Genomic DNA, 23,914 nt, shown 5'->3' with positions numbered 1-23,914 from the left:
ATAAGAAAAAGGTCCATGCCCTTGATTAGCTACTATGCTGTTTATTAATGGTCAAATACAAGAGATGAGAACACTGATTTCTTTTAATAGATTAATGATTTATTGAGACATAGCAGAGCATAAGACCAGAACTGCTGTTAAGTGTCACAGAATAAATCTTCCACGTAGGGGTTAAGATCAAGTTCCCTTCACAGTACTTCAGTGGGTCATCTACAAAGTAACACTTGAGTCACAAGAACCACTCCTCGTGTTATACTATTTTACTTCAGACCTGGGAGGGAAATGCACACTCCTTTCTCCAGGAATCTCCAGGAATCTCTTTCGTATCAGCCTATCACTAAGGGAAACACATCACATTGTGTATGCACAAGGCCTCATCAATGACAGCTACTATTGACTGAAAGGCCACATCCCAAGATATAATAATAATAAGCTGCAGGTACAGAACAGCCCAACACCACTTGATTTCATGTTACTTTTGGTTTAAGCACATTTTCCACAACCCTCTTCCAAGCTATTTTATGAACATAGGAACATGACGTCATAACGTGAGTGACCACAGCAAAGTGGGTAATACACACCATGTAAAACTGCAGACGATAATGTTTCTTCACTAAACTCAAAACAAACATGCAGAAGCCTGTAAAACAAAGCAAGCGTAGTTTGTACCATCTTATATTTAATTATACTGAACTGTGATATACCAGTAGTTCTCTTCCCTTGAAGCAGCTTTTAAAGCCTCTGCTGCTAGGAGTGTTTGCTTGCATTCAGTTAAGTGTACATATAGAATTATTCCCATTAGAGCACAAGATTCAGTTAACATGAGTAAAAATCATCCATTCCATTACTGACAAGGTCCTATCGTAGACATCAATTCTAGGGGAGGAGACCATCACCTTTAAAAACCACTCAAAAACCAGGTCAACAAGCTGATTTTGAATAATTAACAGAAATAATTGAAAGGAAAGACCAGCTTGTCCCTTTCTCCCAGACAGGCATGCGGCTGCACACAATGCAAGCATGAAGTCCAGGCACTGGAGAATTCAGCTGACAAAGAAGCATTCTGGGTGGCTAACAGAGCACCTCTTCTCCCCTAGGGCAGCTTCCTGCACCGGCAGGGGCCAGAGGCCCTCAAAAGACCCTTAACCCTGGGGACAGCCCCTCAGTGACCCCACAATCCCAATGCAAGAGCCGCCAAGGGGCTCTCCTATGCTCTGCCTCCTGCTTTTGCTCATGACTGGCTTGTCTCATCTCTCCCCTCACCACCCTTCAGTCGTCTCAACGCACTAGTTAAGTTAGTTTCCTCAAGCCAAACCCAGCTGAAAAAGGTCAAGTCTTGCAAAATTGGTTTCAAGTTTGCGATCTAAGCACTAGTAGAATTTTTATCTGGTTTAGAAAAAAAAAAATCAACACTAGACAGACTGACTGTTCATCATGAAGATCAGGTTTCTTAATATATTTTACAAGTATTTGTAGCATAGCAGTCTCCTGTCCCTTAGGTCAACCTGAGTCTTCAATTGATTTAATTTCAGGCTAAAGTAATATTAACTGCGCTGCTGAAAACATTGTGGACTATATTTACATGTTCACAACGCAATACTCCACAAGACTGCCAGCTTATGTCTCCTCTTCTTAGAGAAGAGGCTTTTAAAATGTCTTTCTCCGGATAGGGAAGAAAATCTATCTATGAGGCAAGCATCCGAATATCTTGCAGACAAAATAAAGCCTCAAACATCTTGAAAAATCAGTTAAAAATATATTGGTAAATCTTATTGCTGTAGACCTCGCAGAACACTTGCACAATAAAACATCAACCCAGCACAGCAACTACACATACAAGTCACCTCCACAGACTGTCAAGATAGCATTCATGTATTCAGGTACTGAGCCCCAGTTCTTCAATGATTAAAATTCAATAATGCCAACCTCTCTTGAGCGCTATTAGCTAAACTTTCTCAAGATCATCTACTTGTTTAGGCTGCTTTCTTCTTCTCAGGGAATGCAAAATTTATATTCATCTTTTCACAGGGAAAATGAACTGTGAACACCTAATTTCCTCAAACATCAAGAGGAAAAAGTAACTGAAAGTGCATAAAGCTGGGAGGCAATTATTTTTAACATAAATAAGCACAGAAACAAATGCAGCACAAAGTTATTTCATTTTTGCAATTTCCTACACTCACCTGTTAAATAGAGTGTGAAAGATATAAATCTATGGTAACGAATTAGGAATTGAAGCTGTTCTCTTCTCTGAACAAATGTAGCGAAGTAGTCAGCTACAGTCTCTCCATAAAAGAAGTAGTTCACACACAGCAAAAAGTACCTACAACACACAACAGCAAGCAGTTATTTTAACATGATAATAGATATTTAAGTACCATTCTTAAAAACAAAATAAACAAAACACCACAACAAAAAACACCATACAAAAGGATACAGAAGGGTAGAAAAGACATGTGATCAAAATAAAATTAAAATATAAATCCAGTTTTATACTTCTGGGTTGGTGTCTTCTTGACAAGCCAATTTTTGTAATTTACTACTTCTAAAGCAACCACATTAGAAACACATTTTGCCAGAAACAGTTGGAAAATTCATTTCATCCTTAGCTACAGTATTGAATACTCCACACCGAACACAAGTCCTTTTCAGATATTCTAAAAGTACAGAACAAGTATCTGCTATCGTTGATATTGACACAAGCAATTCTACATATTCTTCTCCTGTATCCTAATAAGGGTAGTTTGTGGTTTTGGCCTTACAAGCAGGAAAAAAGGTACTTGAATAATGAATCCTCTGAGGTTATAGGACAGTGAATCTGACATGGGGCTTGATGATCTAGACATAACTATACTTTTGCCATCTGGCCTGAAGATTCTCATCTGAAAGAGTTACTACTGCATCTCCTGCTCCACTCCACCATACACTTTGCCTTTTAGCCTTCTTGACTGGGCAATAATTTTACAGGGTTAAATCCACCAACTAACTAGTAAATACAGCTATTACTACAACTTTTTCAAATGAGTTTTGTGGGAGTATGTCCATACCCAAGGTTAAACTGAGGTGAAATGTCACATTCAGCCATCTCTTTTTGAAGGACATTCAAAGAAATTATTTTCAGTCAAGACAGTCAGTATGCAAGTTATTCTGTCACAGGTTTTCATACAAATTCAGTTCTCAGCTTTCTAAACTTACGTCACAATGGGATCCTCAAATGCCAAGGCAGCACTCAAAACCAATAAATAGCAAAACCAAAATCACTATGATATGCACCTCTCCAGGCAACATACTCTTCAGCTTATTACCAAAGTCAGCCACAGAAGATAAAAATCTGTGATTCAAGACTAGATCTCCAGATAGCCTCTGAGTAGTGAGCAATCGGTACTCGTACTCCTTCCCCCAACAGATGTTAACACTCGCTTTGCAAGGCTTCACATCTCTAAATAAGCCAAACAGTTGATGATCAGACTACTAACAGGATTCTCTCATCTCATTGAAATGTCTTAATATTTAGTCTCAATGGCAAGATGTTGGACTGAAAGGAGCTTTGATGTTAACTAGTGTGGCAATGCAGAGGAATTGATTTTTGAACTCCATATATGACAGTGACAGTGGTCAACTGCTGAAGTAGACTAGGTGGTAGAGTACATATTTCCTCCTCTAAAAGTTTTGGCAAGACTGCAGAATCATTCATGTATGAGTCTGCTCTAGCTGTAGATCCAGAAGCCACAGAATAAAGCAGACAATAGATCAGTCCCCTGGATAATCCAGGAGTGACCAGAGAGGAATTGATTAGTATTTACAGAAGAGCCAACAGCAGGAATCCACCACATTACACAGTAAAGTAGCTTCTAGAAGTGAAGAAGCAATGTGACAAGACAGGAAATAACCTAGATATTTCAATTCCTTAAAAAAAACCAAACCCAACACAAAACCAACACAACATAGGTCATGTCTAAAGAATTATGTCCTTAAGCACCTTAGAGACTACATGTGCCTAACACCTTCCTGTAACACTGACTCTAATCAAAAGCCTTTATTTTTTCTCCTATAACTCAGAAGAGTTTATTCCCCTAGTTCAACCCAGCCCTGTATAAGCTGGACATTGTCACAAGTATCCAGGATTTGCCAGAAAAATTAATCTCATCTTTTGGCTTTCAGAAGATCCCCCAACACTATATTTATGCAGTCTTGTGGTTAAGTGCATGATTGGAAGTGATTTAAAACTTGTATGTTATTTTAATTCTCTGCGTGTATGAAGAGGAGCCTTTAAGGTACCTGTCCTATTTATTTCTTGTGCAAAGTTAACATTCACAGGAAAAAAAAAAACCACACACCAAAAAAACCAAAGAAACCACAAACAGTTCAGGTAATACATATCAGGTGATTATTTGGCTATGTGCATCTTTAGACAGCTTACACATGCTCAGTTATGACTTAAAGCATGCATGCATGCATAGATATATATGTACATATATATACATATTTATAACAAGATAAAAATTGAAGTAGTAAAAGGCCAACTGACTTGTCTAAGTTCACAGGTGGAAGACAACTACAGAATCCTGTATTAGGGACATGTCAAGTTTTACATCCGCACATGACCTACAAAGCTGTCATTCCACCATGTCAGGATATGAAGAACATGAAGATTTAAGTTTCACATCCTTACTTAATGATGTTCTTGCTTGCTACTTACCAGCTGAGGGATCTAAACCATGGTAAATCGTATGAGTGGTAGACTCTGTAACCTATAGTAATGATTTCGTGATAACACTTCACTTGGATGCTTAAGACCTAAAATAAGAGAAATAAAAAGGTATGTAAATATGCTGCAGTTGTTTCTTAAAGGCAGTAAGTAGTACTGCAACCTGCATTAAGGAGAGAAAGTATTCTGAATTCAAATTTCATAAAGAAAACAGGCAGCTTCAAAGCAAGTCCAAGGAAAACTAAAGCTCCATTTAAACCCCCCCAAAAAACCTCAAAACCACAAGAAAAAACCACATTGGGCTACTGTCCTGGTTTCAGCTGGGATAGAGTTAATTTTCTTCCTACTACCTGGTCAGTGCCGTGTTTTGGATTTAGGATGAGAATAATGTTAATAACACACTGATGTTTTAGTTGTTGCTGAGCAGTGTTTACACTACGGACTTTTCAATTTCTCATACTGTCCTGCCAGTGAGGAGGCTGGAGGTGCACAAGAAGCTGGGAGGGGAAACAGCCAGGACAGCTGACCCAAACTGGCCAAAAGGATATTCCATACCATATGACATCATGCCGAACAAAAAAAACTGGGGGAATTTGGCTGGGGGAGCACGACTGCTGCTTGGGAACTAGCTGGGCATCGGTCAGTAGGTGGTGAGCAATTGCATTGTGCATCACTTGTTTTGTATATTCTTTTATGACTAATATTATTATTATTATTTTCCCTTCCTTTTCTGTCCTATTGAATTGCATTCACCTCAACCCATGAGTTTTACCTTTTTTCCAGTTCTCTCCCCCATCCGACTGCCAGGGGAGAGTGAGCGAACAGCTGTGTGGTGTTTTGCTGCCTGCCGGGTTAAACCACAACAGCTAGCTGCAAATACGCACTCGTGAAACAAGTGAAAGCTCCTGACTTGTCTTCATTAAAGCAGTTTGGCAGCAGCAGGTCAAAAGTACTTCCTGTAAAGAAAGTACTTCTATTTCTTTTGGCTAAGTTTTATCTTTAAATTTAGTTTAAGAAATATTTTCTAGGCCCAATGGAAAAAACCAGCTGTGCAACACAACTCGGACACCCCAGTCTCCCATTTATAAGCATCTTATTGAGAGCAATTAGCATTGTTGATTAGAAGCAAAGCTCATCTAACCCAGGTCTCAACGTCACACCCTCCACAGCCTTCATTTTGTTTTGCTGATCTCACTACTTCAGTGCTTTCCCATGCAAGTCTGGTGATACATCCTGTTGGTCTTTGGGCTCCAAAGGACTCTCAGCCAGTTTTGTCTAATCCACAGTCATTAAGCAGATCACTCTGCCCAGATATCAAATATTACCAAACACAGGTCATCAGTAATTCCATGCAGAGGCACTAGTAAGAACCTACTCACGCTGACTGTGCATGCATTGGCATGCTAGGCTTTGCAGTATTCTCTTACTATCTGCATTCATGAATAAATTTCATCTTGCTCAGTGTTGAACACAGTTTAAAACAGTCTTATCCCACCTCAGCAAGTTAATTTGGAAGCTCCCCTATCTCATGCTCTTTCTTCTGCTTGGCCTACGTTATAAAACTTAAATGCTATACGCAAGAGCAACATTAAAGGATTGCACCTTACACTGGAAAAGGACACTGGCGTCCAAAGGCACAGAAGCTTGTGCTTGTTACCTTAGTAGCAGGCAAATGTAAAACATGCCTCCCAACTAGAGCAGTCTCAGGGCTTGCCCTCTAAGCTTCACTGGATTAACCTTCCTGCAAGTCTCTGGGCATTTTCAGTCTCAGTATTAAGATTTCATTTCAACATAACAACTCTTGTTTAAATGTAAGCTATTTGATTCCAGTGAAATGAAATAATTCCTGAAAACTGTTTTTTCCCTCTATTCTTCTTTTTCTGTAGTCTCAAATGGCAACCTTATGAAGATTTATTACATGAGAAGACAGAGTTTTTGGTTTATGGTAAAACAGAGGAAGAATTCTATTCCAATTCTATACTAACATTCATTACCTTTTTGTTCATCTCTTGACAGCTTTGCCCATGATTGCAATCTCACAGTATACCATGAATATATCAAATCACACTGCAAACTGATTAGTTCCTTTTTGTTCGTTGTCATCATTCTCAAGGCTAACAGACTAAACGAAGGATTGCAAACAAAATATTTCTTTACAGTCACCTATACTTTAAAGGGGCTTTTTTGGTTGTTTCTTCACACACAAAAAAGAAAATCCTCCACCAGTGAAACAATTAATTACTAGTTTGTTATGTCATTCACCTGAAAACAGGAAATATAAACCAGACTAATTCAGATGCAGAGACTGTAATGCAGACCATAATACTGGTGAAACAGCATTCCAGACTCTCAAGAAAATACAGGAGGGAAAAAAAAAAAAAAAAAAAAAGAGTTGATGACCTTTGGAAGAAGGGGCAGGCAACCCAGGAAGACTACAAGGATGTTGTGACGTTATGTAGGGAGAAAGTTAAAAGGGCCAAAGCCAACTGGAACTTAATTTGGCTACTGCCATTAAAAAAAAAAAGTTTCTGTAAATACATTAGCAACAAAAGGAGGGCTAAGGAGAATCTCCATCCTTTGTTGGATGCAGGGGGCAACATAGTGACAAAGGATGAGGAAAAGGCTGAGGTGCTAAATGCCCTCTTTGCCTCAGTCTTTAATACTAAGACCAGTTGCTCGCAGGGTGCCCAGCCCCCTGAGCCAGAATATGGGGACGGGGAACAGAATGAAGGCCCCATATTCCAAGGGAAATGGTTAGCAGCCTGCTACACCACTTACACACACAAGTCCATGGGGCTGGATGGGATCCACACAAGGGTACTGAGGGAGCTGGCAGAAGTGCTCACCAAGCCACTTTCAATCATTTATCAGTAGTCCTGGCTAACCAGGGAGGTCAGCAAATGTGATGCCCATCTACAAGAAGGGCTGGACGGAGAATCCAGGGAATTACAGGCCTGTCAGTCTGACTTCAGTGCCAGAGAAGGTTATGGAGCAGAGCATCTTGAATGCCATCACATGGCACATACAAGATAACCAGGGGATCAGGCCCAGCCTGCGTGGGTTTATAAAAAAAACTGGCCCTGCCTAACCAACCTGATCTCCTTCTGTGACAAGGTGACCTACTTAGTGGACAAGGAAAAGGCTGTGGATGTTGTCTACCTAGACTTTAATAAAGCCTTTGACATGATTTCCCACAGCATGATCCTGGAGAAACTGGCCGCTCACGGCTTGGGCGGTTGTACTCTTTGCTGGTAAAAAACTGGCTGGATGGCGAAGCCCAGAGAGTCGTGGTGAACGGAGCTAAATCCAGTTGGCAGATGGTCACAAGTGGTGTGTCCCAGGGCTCAGTATTGGGGCTGGTTCTATTTAATATCTTTATCAATGATCTGGATGACAGGATGGAGTACACCCTCAGTAAGTTTGCAGATGACACCAAGTTGGGTGGGAGTGTTGACCTGCTTGAGGGTAAGAGGCTCTGCAGAGGGATCTGGACAGGCTGGATCAATGGGCCAAGGCCAATGGTATGAGCTTCAACAAGACCAAGCGCCCAGTCCTGCAGCTGGATCACAACAACCCCATGCAACACTACAGCCTTGGGGAAGAGTGGATGGGAAACTGCCCAGTGGAAAAGGACGTGGGAGTGACGGTACACAGCCGGCTGAACGTGAGTCAGCGGTGTGCCCAGGTGGCCAAGAAGGCCGACAGCATCCTGGCTTGTATCAGGAATAGTGCGGCCAGCAGGAGTAGGGCAGTGATTGTGCCCCTGTACTTGGCACTGGTGAGGCCGCACCTCGAATATTGTGTTTGGTTATAGGCCCCTCAGTACAAGAAAAACATTGAGGTGCTGGAGCATGTCCAGAGAAGAGCAACGAACTGGTGAAGGGTCTAAAGAGCAAGCCTTATGAGGAGTAGCTGAGGGAACTGGGGTTGTTTAGTCTGGAGAAAAGGAGACTCAGGAGAGACCTTATTGCTCTCTACAACTACCTGAAAGGAGGGTGTAGCGAGGTGGGTGTCAGTCTCTTCTCCCAAGTAATAAGCAATAAGACAAGAGAAAACGGCCTCAAGTTGTGCCAGGGGAAGTTTAGGTTGGCTTTTAGGAAAAATTTCTTCACCAAAAGGGTTGTCAAGCATTGGAACAGGCTGCCCAGGGAAGTGGTTGAGTCACCATCCCTGGATGTGTTTAAAAGATGCGTGGATGTGGCACTTAGGGAAATGATTTAGTGGTGGACTTGGCAGTGTTAGGTTTATGGTTGGACTCAGTGATCTTAAAGGTCTTTTCCAACCTAAATGATTCTAATAATACAACCTAAAAGGTGTTTCACAGGAGGCCATGAAAAAAGTAAAAGCACATTTTGACAGTTAGACAGAGTCAATAATCAAAGCAGTTACCCAGAAAGTACCATTTTCAGTGTTTTAGGAGCCACATCCCTGTCTGGGAAAGATAGGTAATCCATTATTCAGTAAAAATACCAGCAATTAAAATGATGGAAAGAAGCAGTAAAGGCTGACTGGGTATGCAGGGTGTATGAACATTATTATTATTGTTATTATTTAACTTCATGACCTACTAATGCATTTTATCTCTGTACCTTGGAAAGGGATCCAGCTCTATTTGACACATAAACCCGAGGCCATGAGGCAGCCCCATAGAGAAGTAGGGAATTAATGGAACATGCCTGAGGAAAGCCTTTCTGTGGCGGTCACAGACAGCAGACCAGAGCTGCCTGCCTTCCTCAGCTTCAAAAATGAAATGCCTGTGTCTTCTGGGTTTTGGGGGCTTTTTTGTTGGTTTTTTGTTTGTTTGTTTTGGGGTGGTGGTGCTGGTTGGGGTTTTTTGGGTTTTGTTTTTTTTTTTAAACAAAACAAACCTGAAAGAATGTAACAGTAGGTGATGGGAGCTGGACAAGGAAATGGATGACAGTAGTTTATTAAACTTCAGGGCAACAATCATTCAACTTCTTAGAGTTACTTTAATTCCTACTTAAAAAAATAATTACAGTATATAAGATGTCCTTCATCCACAAGGCCCAGTTGTGAATCTGTCCAGTGTTTTACATTTACACAAATAAGAGAAATTGCTCTGAACTGTCAGTGTGATTTCCTTCTAGCTGTCTTAGGCTCAATGAATGAAGAGATCAAGTAACTCCTGCATGGCAAAATGTATTTAAACAAACTTACCAGAAGCATCAGCATAAATGATCCCAGGTATATGATCAGGAAAAACACAGAAATCATAGCTAGAGTGAGAATTCCACGAATCCACCAATTTTTCCACCTATTTTAAAAAAAAGAGAACAAAAAGCAAGCAGTTATAAATACCACTTCCTTTACTAACTAGAGATTAGACTGTATTAGAAACAGTGGGAGTTCGAGAAATTTTTGTGCCTAATAAAGCACATAGCAAGAAACAGAATCAACCAACTATCCAACTAAACAGGATACACAGTAAAAGAAATTGAAGGTAGCCACCATATTTCCCCATGTTCTCCCCTCTCTCTACACCAGCATCATTTGCTATTAAACAGCTCTACCCCATCTCTAAGCAGCTGTGAAAATATATCAGGACCCTCAAAAACTATCACATAATCAGCAAGATTGATGGGGCCCCAGCCATGTAAAGGCTTGCATATGAGAGAAAGGCTGCCAGGTAAAAAGCATACAATTCTTTGAGGAGTAAAAAAAAAAACAACCAGGGAATCACCAACTTTCCATGGCAGCAAAGTAGCTATTTTGCCTGGTAGAGGGTTATCTATTGATAGCAGTCCTGTGCTCTTCTGAGCACTGGAACCAGGACAGGAAAACATCTGACAATGAAGAGTGATGAGTCAAACTAGCTGTACTCTTTTGCCCTTGTAGACCTTTGCAGCTGCTTGCAGCTACCTAAGGAAAGCAGAATAGAAATTCCTGTTACCATAGAATCACAGAATCATCTAGGTTGGAAAAGACCTTTAAGATCACTGAGTCCAACCATAAACCTAACACTGCCAAGTCCACCACTAAATCATTTCCCTAAGTGCCACATCTACGCATCTTTTAAACACATCCAGGGATGGTGACTCAACCACTTCCCTGGGCAGCCTGTTCCAATGCTTGACAACCCTTTTGGTGAAGAAATTTTTCCTAATATCCAACCTAAACTTCCCCTGGCTCAACTTAAGGCCATTTCCTCTTGTTCTATTGCTTATTACTTGGGAGAAGAGACTGACACCCACCTCGCTACACCCTCCTTTCAGGTAGTTGTAGAGAGCAATAAGGTCTCTCCTGAGTCTCCTTTTCTCCAGACTAAACAACCCCAGTTCCCTCAGCTACTCCTCATAAGGCTTGCTCTTTAGACCCTTCACCAGTTCGTTGCTCTTCTCTGGACATGCTCCAGCACCTCAATGTTTTTCTTGTACTGAGGGGCCTAAAACTGAACACAGTACTTGAGGTGTGGAATGCCTCATTTGAAAAAATAAAGAGTTCTTTAAAAAAAAAAAACAACCAACAACTGGGAAGTCTTTGCTCTTTTTGTTTGTTTGGTTTTGGTTTGAGTTCTTTTTTATTGTTTGTTTTTTGTAATTTCTACAGTAACTAGAATGTTATGCCCCACCCCCCACCCCCAATCACCAAAAGCCAATATCAGGAAAAATCATGAGCCCAGTTCATTTAAAAAAAATAGTTTAAAAAAACCTCATCACATACTCCACTCTGCCAAAGGGTTTCTAGTTATCAATAGTCAGTATTTTATAGTTGATATTACTTTTCAGTAAGTTTTTCTCCTCTTTTGCCTCTGTTTTTCCATTCAAGAATTTTGCCTCTAGAAGTACACTGAACCAACTAATCGAAGTTACTGCTAAACACAAAACCCCCTACTGTTGCTTAAAGAAATCTTTTCTAACATTTTGCTTTTTATGTCTTGTGTTTCATTGCTGCATCCAGAGATACACCTGATTCAGGGAACGCTGCTATTTTTGCATCATACTCAGTTTTAACGTAAACTTCAACTATATTAATTTGATTTTCAAATATGTTATTCATCGGCAGGTTAGTGGCAGCTAAAGACATTAACTGGATTTGCCTTAAGTATCGGAACAAAGGCACAATGGGCTTTATCACAACAGATGGCTTTTGTTCCTCTATGGCGTGGGCTATGGAGAAGCAGCTTGCTCCTAGTGGCATATCTATAGTGAGCAAGACTCCCTTAGAAGTATTCAACTTCCTTTAAGAACAATGTTAAAATACCATATAGTATCTTGAGGGTGTTTACAAGTGCAGCACTGGAAAGACAGCTTCAGTAAGACAAGCTCCAGAACCTAGGAAGCCACGTGACGAGTTTATTGTATCCTAACTCTCCACTGGAAAGTTACAGATACCATTTCATCTAAAGAGCAAATACAAGGAAAGACAATATTTCTGAGACTTGCTCATGTTGAGCACTATGACAACAGCTCTGGTGGGACGGCCAGTTACTAAACTAGTGGGTAATTTTGAATCTAGCATTCATAAAGCACCAAGAATTTAATTTCGCACTCAAAGCACCTTTGTGCAAACACTCCAATAAAGAATTTCAAGCAGGTGAAAGAGGAAAGGTTTCACCTGTGCCTCTTAGTTGCAGACTTTGAGGTATGACTATGCAAGTGCCCTTTGGAACAAGTCTGATTTGGAGACCTAGACTTCCACAAGATTTAACATGGTAAGAGGACTCTGGAAGTGATAGGAACTAGATATTCCTTGCAGTGTGATGGCAGCAGAGACCATCACATTCTGCTCACAGTTGGTGCAGTTTAGAATCGTGCTTTTTGAAACCTGGGAACAATACGGTTGTTTATAGCTCCCTAACATCACAACAGAAACTGTCAACAGATTAGAAAAGGAGCAAGTCAAAAAACTGTAGTTTCACACTGCTATTGGAGATACCTACTGGAGATCAGGGTTTTTTACAAGGACTTGGAAGTTTTTAATCATAGTCTGGACTGGAGGTCCTTCTTCTGACTCTTGCAAGACCTAAGTTGCGTCTAAAATATACATTGTATATTGCTTGGTTTGTTATGTTGAGCATAAGGTATATATAATACACAAATTCATTTACTAGGTAGTTTTTTGGTATGTGATTGATCATATATCCAAATGGTCTTTCATTGCATTAGTAAAAAAATGTAACATGAATTGCTACCTCCAAAAGGGTTTGACTGATCAAGTGTTGTAAAGGGGCTGTATAAATTATACTAGGAAATTTATTCATTAGCCTCAATCAATATGCAGGTCCCCACTATTATCTATCTATACACATACACTCCTGCCCCTGCATTTCCTAACCCTTAAGATCCTGTGAACAGGAGTTGGAGGCAGACACCTAGGTTTGAAAAGAGACAGCAAAAAAAAAGTTAAACATTGCTTTAAAAGGTATGAAAATAAAAACTATGTTGTATTTAACTGTAAAGAAAAAATTATTTAAAGGGGAAATGCTATCACAAAAAGCTAGCAAAGCTCACCCAGAGAATTTACACTTCTTCCCTTTTCATTTATACACAAGTACCACCCCCCTTAACCTTGGATGTAGGAAATCAGTTTATTATAACCTCCATAAATAGTTATTCTGGATATCAAACCCAATGACTATTCTTTAGCCCATTTTATTGCAATGCTCAGACTGAGCAATGGCAAATGTTTATGTAAGCTGTAGCTAAAATGGCAGCAGTTTACTTACAAATGCACACAATGGACAATCTTCAGGTACACGCAAAAAATATTACACTGAAGGGACTATAGATCAATGATATCCAGTAAAAATTTATCCTTCACTTTTCATGTGTATCATAAAATTTAAAATCTGCAGTACAATCTGTAAGAATTAAAACTTCAACATAACCTGTAAGAATTTTAGCCAGTAAGTATTAAATCTGAGCACTGGTTGTTTTACTATACCTGGCAGATAAGCCTGACAAAGCCCTTTTGAGGATTTCTGGAGTGCTGTCTATTGGTGGAGGAACATCAGGAATATCTGAATCACTTCTAAGATCCAACTCACCAAGTCTGTCTTCCAAATCCAATTCCTATGACCAAAAAAAAAAAGGCAAAGAAAACCAACACAGCACACATGATTATTAGTGATTATGTCAGCAAACAGTATTCAGAGTCATAAACATTAGGAACTGATAATATCTACATTTCCTTCTAAAAAGACAACAATGGTGTACTTGTGAAACTAGATGTTGTGTAGGAGACAAATGTATCGTAATAAATATTTATAAGAAGGCCAGTACTCAGATGTTGTGACATTACCTGCTGTGCTCAAGGAACTTCACACTCTACACACTTTTTCAAACAACATACTTAAGCATAAGGATATGTGTTTCCAAAAATACTACAGCTGACATAGAACACATGAGTTAAAAAAGAAATCCCCAACCCTCTAACACATTCCCTCACCTACATCTCAAACTAACCTTTTATGGAATAAGTAGAATGATGGTCTGGTGGTTTAATGTCACGTTAAGAAAAAAAAAGGAAATGGAATGCACAAAAAAACAGTCGCTTTGTCCATTGAAAAGAGGTTGCTGGTACAGTCTCATACATACATACACTAGGACTTGAACACTCCGGCTTGAAAAGAACAATCCAAAAACAAACTGTGATGTGACCAAGTGTCCTATGGAGACAGTATTACTCAGAATAATTTCTTGTATGACTCCAAGTTTTTCTTCAGTATTCACTACCAACCACTCAGGAAGACATCATCCAGCCAGACTATGCATCTAACCTAAATGCAAAACAGGCAGTACATATTTTAGTGACAACGTGCAAATTGTCACCAAGATCAGACTCGACTGTCAAGATTTTTCTTCCCTTAGTTAAAGCCAACAATAAGGGTGCTAACGATCTACTTCACTCGTTCTAATGTTACGAACACCACAACTCCAGGGAGTCAGAAGGCTGCACTTAGCCCTGGCGCAGGAGTAAGGTAGAGAGCTGTCTCTAGCTCAGTGTCTGGCTCTCTTGAGACCTGAACTTCCTGCTGATCTCTCTGACTTGCCTCACCTCCTTACAATCCTAAACAGCTTCCAGCCTGTCCTGCCGCCTCAGGTTCAGTCCTTAACAGCTCTGGGGACTGTGAAGTAACTGTGCTTGAAAACTTTTTTTCACCACTGCTATACTGCTATTTCTCAGTCTCCCTCTCTTTCCAGGTTCTTCATTGCAGATCCCGGTTCTTTCTCCTTATCTATTTCCATGAATGTGACTGCTTTTCTTTCCTACTTTTCCTTAATAATATTATTTGCTTCCCTTGTTCTAAGTTTTTTGGGGATTTTGGAAGACAGCAGACATATAACCTCACTCCCACCCCCTCCACAGACACCACAGAATTAAGGCAGCCTACAGTCCCAGCCGTCACATAGTTAGTCTGTTTACAGGCTGTCGTCTTTTCCTCTCAATCCGTTGGCCTTTTCCAGGAAGCTACACTTCAGTGTAACTACTGCCTCAGTGACTGAACTCTGTAAAAAACACAGGTGGAAAGGACACGTCCTTTCAAACATCGCGGTCCAAAGCCAAGGGCTGAGCCTACACCAGCAGCCGGGCGGAAGCGGCGGCGGGGAGGGCTGGGGCCTGGGAGCTGACCAGGGTGCTGCAGGCGGGCTCTTCCCGCCGCCCCGGGCGGCGCTGGGCTGCCACCTCCGGCCCTCCCCAGACCCGCTCACCTCCCGCGGCGCTCTCTCCAGGGACACCAGCCCGAGGGAGAACACCATCCGTTTCATTTTTAGCTCTTTGGAACCCGAGACTGTGAGCTGGCACCACACACATGCGCAAGGGAAATGGGTAACGACAGGGAGGGTAATTATTTTTTTAACATGTTAGACCTGTATTTCTCATTCGCTTTGTGTTCCACACATGCCCAAGATTAAATTCTTGAATGAATTTTACATCATTTACTTCTCTGAAAAATATGATCAATACCTTCCCTATTCTTTGAAACCCCACAGCTGAATAATTATTAGACAGCCATTGTCTATAATTAATACAAGTAAAAAGAGCAAATACTCTAATTGTGGTCCAGAGTTCAAAAGTTCTGTAGAACAGCTGAAAAAGCACATAAATAAAATTACTGTGCTTGCAACTTTGTTATTCGGAGATGTTTCCCATAGTGTTGTACCATATCTTAGGAAACCAACTATAGGTGCAGTTGGGGAGTGGGGGGGGATCACAGGACTCTCTCAAAACCATGTTCCCACTACTGTGGCCTGCACTGGAGTGCAGCAAGCTATCTGTACAGTTCCAGAAGACACTTCTCACTGTGCAGATGATGGGCAGTAATCCTGGCCTTAAGACCACAATTTAGCATCTTTAATATTAATCCCTGCTTGCACATGGCAGAGATGTTCTCTCTTTTAAGCACTCAGAACTAAGAATACTCCCAAACTTCTTTCTTCCAGTTTTGGGCTTTTGGTATTGCAAAAAAATGTTTCCATAATCAACTGATGTTTAAACATTAAAAAAAATTATTAAAAGTTCATACTTGGTTTTATCCCTCTGACATTTAACGCACAGCTGTCACTCATGCACCACTACCATTTTGCTATTTCCAACATCTGAATTCACAAGTGAATGGCATTTTTCAGAGTATCTGAACACCTGGAAGGAGTATGTGTTTATCTGATGTGTTTTTCAGTAGCTCGTGCTTCACACTGTCACTACTGGGAGCTTGGCTGGTTCAACAAGCAAGTTGCATAGAACTTGATGTATTTGGTCATCTTTTAGCTTTACATTGTTACAATAACCAGTGGGAGACAACCCCCCAACCATCTGCATCTTCCCTTTTTAACATACCTCAAAAATGACCTTGAATACTTTAGTTTGCAGTTAATTGCTACAATGGCCACAACCATTTCCTGAATAAGGCATTTAATTTGCGAAGTCAGAAGCCAAAGAGGAAGTTGTTCACTAAAAGCTAGTTAATTGTCTTCTGCATCATGAAGTGCTTAGAGAACCCCAGAACTGGGGGACAAGTCATTCTTGCTAATTGTTTTCTTAATTATTTTACATGATTGATTATAAAGATTCCAGTTTATAGCCATGAATAGCAAACAATCATTGTGGAAGGAAATACTACATTAATCACTATCAAAGCCCTCAGAATATCAAGATCCTTGCTACTTCGGTTTGACCTTGTAGAAGCAGTGTTTGAGTTCAGTATAAAACCAAGCAGCCCTTCCTCCTTCTGCTCTTCAGGTCTGGGATTTGGCCACGCTGAACACACAGTAACAACAAGGACCTGTGAGGGGTATTAATTGAAATGCCATGGGTTTCATACCACGAGCAGGTATTTACAAGGTTTTCAAAGATTAATTGAAAACAGCATAAGTTGTACTGTCCTAAGTGACTAAGACACCTTTCAATCCCAACTCCAAATTAAATGTTTGATCCTAGGTGTCTTAATTTTTTCTAGAGTTCTCAAACTGCAGGTGACAAAGCCTTTTACATGCAGAATGTGTGCCACTCCTGTCTCCTTGATTCACATCCCAAGTGACTGTAATGGACAGATGTTGCAGTGAGGTCATTGCCTTGCTTCTCTTCATCTGAAGGCACATGTTCCTTTGAGAGAACCTATGTGATCACCTCGTAGAATACGAGTCCAACAAGACTAAGATGTTACAGGCCTAACAAGTACGGGGAAGAAGGCAAATATGACAGTTATTCACACAATACAAACAGCTCAGTGCATGATAAACATGCCTATCTGACACACTACTATCTGTTTTCATAATTTCCAAAGTACCCAGAGGCAAAGGTTTATTTAGCTGTAGGGTTTTACTTTGTTTTAATTTTAGTGTTCTTAAAGACAAGACTTTCATCCTTAAGCTAAACCTTCTGTATAAGACCACAAATACTTGGCCATACAAAGGAGGAACTCAAACAGTTGAGAGCCTGAGCCTCACAAGCAGGAGTTCAAAACATGTGACATCTCGCCACAAATTAAGCTTCCATGTGGATTTCTGTTTGCTGGCTACTTCACAACAACTACCAGAATACAGCTGTGTGTCATGCACAAAAAAATAGATGTTAACCTTTCATCACCTAAAAGGACATATGCATCTGAATTGCTGTTTGTACCACACACCCTCCACCACAATTAACACATGCCGAGTGACCCACGCACAAGAATTATTCTAGTTACAGAGGCACTTGCAATGTTTCATTTGTACTGCATTTTTTCCAGGACACAATAAGGAACTCCCAAGTAGACAGCAAATATGTTTTTCTTGGAGAATGCAGCACCTACATGAAGAGCAACTGAGGAAATGAAGACATTTTCCAACAGATTATGTGAAAAAAGTCAGCGACCAGAAGAATTTAATATTGCCATTTTACCTGTGTAAGTGTTACTTAAAGTAAGTTTTCTCCTCCATCTTTGACCTTTCTGCAGCCTCTCTCACAAGTTTTACAATGAAGCCAATAGTTCAGTTAGATCATATTGTAGCATATTCAATTAGATGTACCTTGATACCTTCCTCTGAAGTCAAGATATCAAGGTGTCAGAAGATCTTGAATAATGAAACCTTTTTTTCCGACTGTTAAAGCCTTACGTATGCAGCAACACAAGCAAGAGAACTGCATACACTAAATCAAAGACCTATAGATCCTTTACTATCTGCATTAGTATTCATTTACCACCACTTCCAAGAAAACAGAGGTTTGGAAACAGTCAGCCCTTATTATTATTACCATGCTTGTAGCAGACAGCACAGAGTTCAGACTTCTCTGTAAATATTAAACAGATCCATTTTCTGGATATTCCAAAAGTAGTAAGTCAAATGAAGTAACTAGGTGATCCATGACAGACTCTGTTGTTCCCCCATGACCCATACTGCCATCAGGAATTTCATTCATCTCCAAGCAGGTTTAGGAGGTTTTAGGCATCAGAGACCCAAGTCCCAAACCCAGCTTCACAGGTCTCATCAGCTTATCTAGCAATTGGTTCCCTGGAAGGGCTGTCTCATGGAACAGAAACAACTTCTTTGATACTGTAGGAGAAACAGTGGTCAGCAATTCTGAGCTTGTTTTAGTTACAAATAATTAACAATGACCCTAGGCAAACAGGCACTTGTCCCCACGGCCAGCAATGCAACACGATTCCACTACCCCCTTCCTGTCCTACTCCGACGATTCTGCACAGTACAGAGAGGAATAACTGTGTGATTACTCCAGAATACACTAATGTTTTGAAGCATTTGAAAGCAGTGTCACTTGCTTTTTAGCAAAGAATGCAAACAACTGGAATTTTAAAAGAAGCATGAACACACCAAATCAACCTGTAAAACTTTAACTGACTTATACATATTAAGTATTTGAATGCCAAATCATTCCTCTTGCTCCTAAGGGCCATAGAGTATTTATGAAGGCACTTTGATGAGACATTCTCAGGAGAAGAGCATCATGGGCAAGCAGCAGCAAATAAGAAAGGGACAATTGAAAAAAATCACTCCTGCATGCCACAGGAACACAAAGAAACAATGAACTCATGAAATTGCAAAGCCCTACAGGGCAAAGGCATGCTCATGGGAATTTTGCAAAAAGCCACAGCTCAACAAGCTAGTGAGCAGCTGAAGACACCAAGACTTGCAGAGCTTCGGAACTTTAGGAAGAAGCTTCACAAAAGGCATACCATTTTCCTTCACACAAAAACAAGGAAGTTAACTTTTATTTGAAATTATACAGACACAGAAATGGCTATTAGCTGTTTCTAGTTAGTGGCAAAAAACCATGCAAATGAGGAAAATAAACAGCTTCACTTAAATTCAGTAGGAATTTAGCATCTATGGACATAGGAAGCATAACATGAAAAGTATCAGATTATGTACTGAAAACAGGACTAAAAGTACAAAAGAGAAAACCCTCCAGACATATTTAGTATTTGTAGCATTCTTCAGCAAACACAGAATGCTTCTCTACTTTGGCAAACAAGGCGCTTTAAAGCCTGTCACCTTTATGAATCTGGAAGTGTGAATTAATTGGGTCAACAAGAGGAGAAGCAGCACAAAGCAGTTACCATATAAAAGGAGACAACCAGGTTTTCTCCTTCATTACAAGTGAGGAAGAGGGTGATGTTACTGACCTGCGTACTAGGAAGCAGTGGAAACCCACCGCATCACGGCCATCCTGAGTAGTTATGAATAAAAGAACAAGTTTTGGGTTCAAATATGTGATTACCATGCCAAATAAGTCATCTCAAAATAGCCAAAGGACAATAAGCTATCCAGCTGTTGTAAAGGCCAGGCAAGAGGTAGAGCTGAGAGATAACCATCTAAGGTGGCATGTAATGTGGCATCTGTGAATCCAGATGACCAGATGCTTCCCATCAAATCACCTACAGCAGACATTACCTGTGTACTCATATTCAAAACAGAGACCCAACTGTGGCCCACTGATAGAACACTCAGTACAACACACTGGATTATCTTTACAGTTACCAATGGCACTAAAGACAGCTTAATACGTAAAATTATGCTTAGCATCACTCGTAAGCCATGACAAGGGTCACCAGCACTGTGCACATTGCAGATAGTTTCAACAACTCTGACAGGGACAAGGAGGATCCCCCAAATAATCCATCAAAAAGTCTTCTGTGTGGTGGAAAAGGCTTTCCACATCCACATCCAAGTGACCATCCCAAAGGTGTGCATATTGAAATTCATCTCCTGTAACCAACATCCTAGCTGCATACACAGCAGCGGTGTCCTTTCTGTTCAACATCATCTGAAACTGGATGAAACACTAGACTGTCAAGTAGCTAAAGTAAAAGCGCAGTAGGCCTACAGGCAAGAACATTGCTTCTCTGGAAATCATGCAGCTAAACCAAGCAGAGTATTAGCAAGTTTTAGGTGCACCCTTTTGAGGTCTGGAGAGTAGAGGCTTTGAACAGGAAGAATTCTTTGAAGGCAGCTTGCTGCGTGCCTCAGAAATGAGCTTAGCATACCAAATAAAACAAACCTGAATAACTCCACAGAAGAACAGCTTTTTGAGCACACTGATACAAGAAATCATGCTTAAAGTCTAATTTTTATCTACAGAGAAATACTCTCTGTACAGCTATAGTCTAAACATTATCTAATTTAATCACGGCCCTCAATGCAGCACAGGACTGCAAATTTTCAAGTCCATTGGCTCTGAGGTACCGTAACAAAAGCAGAGAATGAAAACTGACTACTGAGTTTCACTTTCCGATTCCTTGCCACAACGCTTAAGTCAGACTGCACACTCTGCAGCTTTGTCACCCATGCAGGTTTAGTCACCAATCTGGGAGCCCTCCACCACATATTGCAAACTCAATTTAACAATCAGAAAGCCTTTTTTTATTATTATTATTTTCATTCCAGTTACCAAAATGAGAACATCTCTTTCATTTTTTTCAGAGAGTTAACAACCCTGATGTGCTTTGCTTTTGTAGAGATAAGCCTGAACTCCACGGCAAACAAAAGAACAGCACTGTGGCTGTTTTGCCACTATAATGGACCTGATGCATAGACTTAGTATTTCGAAAACCTCTTGCCTTAGCAGAAATGTTTTACTGTAAGTCCCTTCTGGGCCAGAGGTGAATGCCTATCATTGAAAAGGCCATAAAACAGAAACAGTTGCTGGGGAAGCGCTGACACAGCCTTTAACCGGGGCAGGTCACCATCCCGTGTTTCTCTCCGCGCTGCCACACCGGCCGAGCTTTGCCTGGCCCTGCTGCTTGGGCGAGGGGTGAGCCACAGCATGCAACCTGACGAGTCAACGGCCTTGAGCTTCTGCTGCGGACCCGGAGGGAACCCGGGCGCTCCCGTTTCAGCCTCGTCGGGGCGGGGAAGGGGTCGCAGTGGGGCAGGACACGCGTGGGGCCCTAACCCCCGCGGCCCGGGTCGCTGAGGCCGCTTGGCACGGCGCCCTTTCCCCGCTCCCGCCGCAGGGAGCGCACGGCAGCGTTACAGCACGGGAGGATTCCTTTCCGAGGCAGGGGGCGCAGCGCGGCGACCCACGCGCGGCACAGCCCGGGCCCGGCCACCCGGGGAGGGGGGGGCCCGCTCCCCTGCCCCCGACCCTCCCCTCACTGCGCGAAGTGGGAGCGGCGCGCGACCGCATACTTGCCCCAACGGCCGCCAACGGCCCCCGGCCGCACGCCCTCACCTTGTCGCTATTCGCCTCCTCCTCCTCCTCCTCCTCCTCCTCAGCGGCCGCCCTCCGCCGCCGCCGCGCCGACATCGCGCCGCGGGAGCCCAGAGTCCACCCGGCGCCGAGCGGGCGCAGGCGGAGCCCGGCCGATCGGGACGGGGGGGGCCCGGAGGCCGCGCCGCGGAACACGGCCGCCGCCGCCGCCGCCGCCGCCTGCTGCTTCTCCTCCTCCTCTGAGGACCCTGGCGCTATGCACCCCCCCGGTGAGGGGGGTGCTCTTGCCGCGGACGACGCCGCCGCCGCCGCCGCCGCCGCCAGAGATCGGGAACGCGGCCGGAGCCCACCGCCCCGGGAGCGGAGAAGCGCCCGCGTCCCCGCGGCGGCGGATGGGGCGGAGAGGGCGGGGCCGTGTCGCCCAGGTGCGCCCGGCGCTCCGCCCCCGGCACTGGCCCCGCCCCGCCAGGCGCAGGGGGCGGGGCGGGGCGGGGCGGGGCGGGCGGAAGGGGGGCATCGGCCCGGTCCCCGCCCGCGGCGGTGCTCTCCACCGCCCCCGCCTCCCTCCTCCCACTCGTGCCACCTCCCGTGCCTCCCCGCAGAACCCCGCAACGCGGGCGTGGGCCTCAAGGTTGTTTCCTCGCGGATGTCCTGCTGCGTGCCTGCAGTCCATGGGTGGAAGCCCCGGCGGGGGCGGGGGGGCAGGCATCGCCACGCAGTCCTGGTGCCAGCTCCGTGCCCGCACCCCTGGGCTTCAGTACTGGAGCCCGCTCGGGCATCGCTGGTTGTCTGTGAAGCACTTTGCTTTCCTCTGGCATACTTATGCTCACCTGCCGTACGTCCATTTAAAAAGGCAGGTTCAGTGCTTGTTCCGTTCCTGCCCCACCACGCCACGTGCCCTGCCAAGCATGGTGCCACCAGCCTGCACAGAAACGTAACGCACCTGCCTGAGAGTTCACGGTCAGGAAAAATGCTCTGCAAGGGCTGTTACATGCTCTGTAACAGATATTACACTGTCAGCTTTACCTTCCTCTCAAATAGCCACTCTTCACTAGGCAGGCTATCCCAGGAGCTGTGCAGAGGGTGGGTGTGAAAGGCACACAGTGCATGGGCCCTCTTCACCTGAGCGGCACCGGTGCGGGAGACATCAGGGGCAGGCCTGGGTGCTCAGCAAAGCAGGACATGTCCCTGTGCAGGGACAAGCACACCCTGCTGAACACCATGACCTGACAAGCTGTCTGGAAACCAGCCCTGTCTGCTGAGACTTGCTACAATTCGGTGTCATCCCAGCCCTCTGGTCCAGTGCGGGTGACCATGTCGGAGCGTCTCTCAGCTCTAGCACACTGCTATTGGGTGATCAGGAGAGCAAACACTGCCTTCAATTCCCAAAGCCTGCTGAATTCCTCTGGCTGCCCTGTTACAGCGCCTGCCCTGCTCCACCACGTTTGTAAGGCTACTGACAGTCTGGCCGTGGCAAAAGCTGGCTGCCCAGGGCATTCCCATAAAGACACTCAGTCTAGATGTCACCTCTGTGTCCACATGCTGGCCTACTGTGTCTGCAAACACAAGAAGGCCAGCACCTCTTGCAAGGCAGTGTCTAGCCACATCTGACGTCATTTATATTATCCCTATGGTGGCTGGTCTCACCAAGCTTGACTTGGTTTATTTTATTATTTAGTTTTATTATGTAAACAACGCTATTATTATGTCCCTCCAAAGGCGTGTTTTTAACGACAATACTGCGGTTCAGGAAGTTAAAGCGAGCTGCTGTGAGCGGACACAGATTATGCCACTGATAAACTGACTCTGACCTCACTGCTGCGAAGCATGGACCCTCTAGTGTTCAGGAAGAACAGCTGTTTCTGTGAAATGTTCTACCTGCACACCACTGACAGTGTCAGGAGGTAGCATGCCTTCAGTGTCCCAAGCACGTGCAAAAACCTGGTGTGCTAAGAGAAGCGCTGCAGAAGGCAGCAGAAAGCAAACCAGAGACCCAGTGCCAGACCAGACAGACCACAGAGGCACAGTTTCTGCCATGGGGTCCTTTATGGACAAAGGTGACAGTGGCAGCCCGCTGCAGATCAGCAATATGGC

General features: G+C 43.0%; 1 protein-coding gene across 1 annotated transcript in view; it reads right to left on the bottom strand.

Moving 5' to 3' along the window:
- Window positions 1–22,121, bottom strand: part of CDS1 (CDP-diacylglycerol synthase 1) — a 36,266-nt gene extending 14,145 nt beyond the window's left edge. Inside the window, exons 1-6 of the mRNA XM_075090405.1 lie at window positions 21,842–22,121; window positions 13,613–13,740; window positions 9,887–9,983; window positions 4,700–4,797; window positions 2,184–2,323; window positions 582–640 (exon numbers count right to left, since the gene is read on the bottom strand). Of these exons, the coding sequence (XP_074946506.1) occupies window positions 582–640; window positions 2,184–2,323; window positions 4,700–4,797; window positions 9,887–9,983; window positions 13,613–13,740; window positions 21,842–21,916 (597 nt within the window). The 5' untranslated portion in view covers window positions 21,917–22,121. The remainder of the gene's footprint in view (window positions 1–581; window positions 641–2,183; window positions 2,324–4,699; window positions 4,798–9,886; window positions 9,984–13,612; window positions 13,741–21,841) is intronic.
- Window positions 22,122–23,914: the final 1,793 nt, after the last annotated feature.

Source organism: Phalacrocorax aristotelis, chromosome 4, assembly GCF_949628215.1.
Source record: "Phalacrocorax aristotelis chromosome 4, bGulAri2.1, whole genome shotgun sequence".
NCBI lineage: Eukaryota > Metazoa > Chordata > Aves > Suliformes > Phalacrocoracidae > Phalacrocorax > Phalacrocorax aristotelis.
This window is presented reverse-complemented; position numbering and strand designations above follow the sequence as displayed.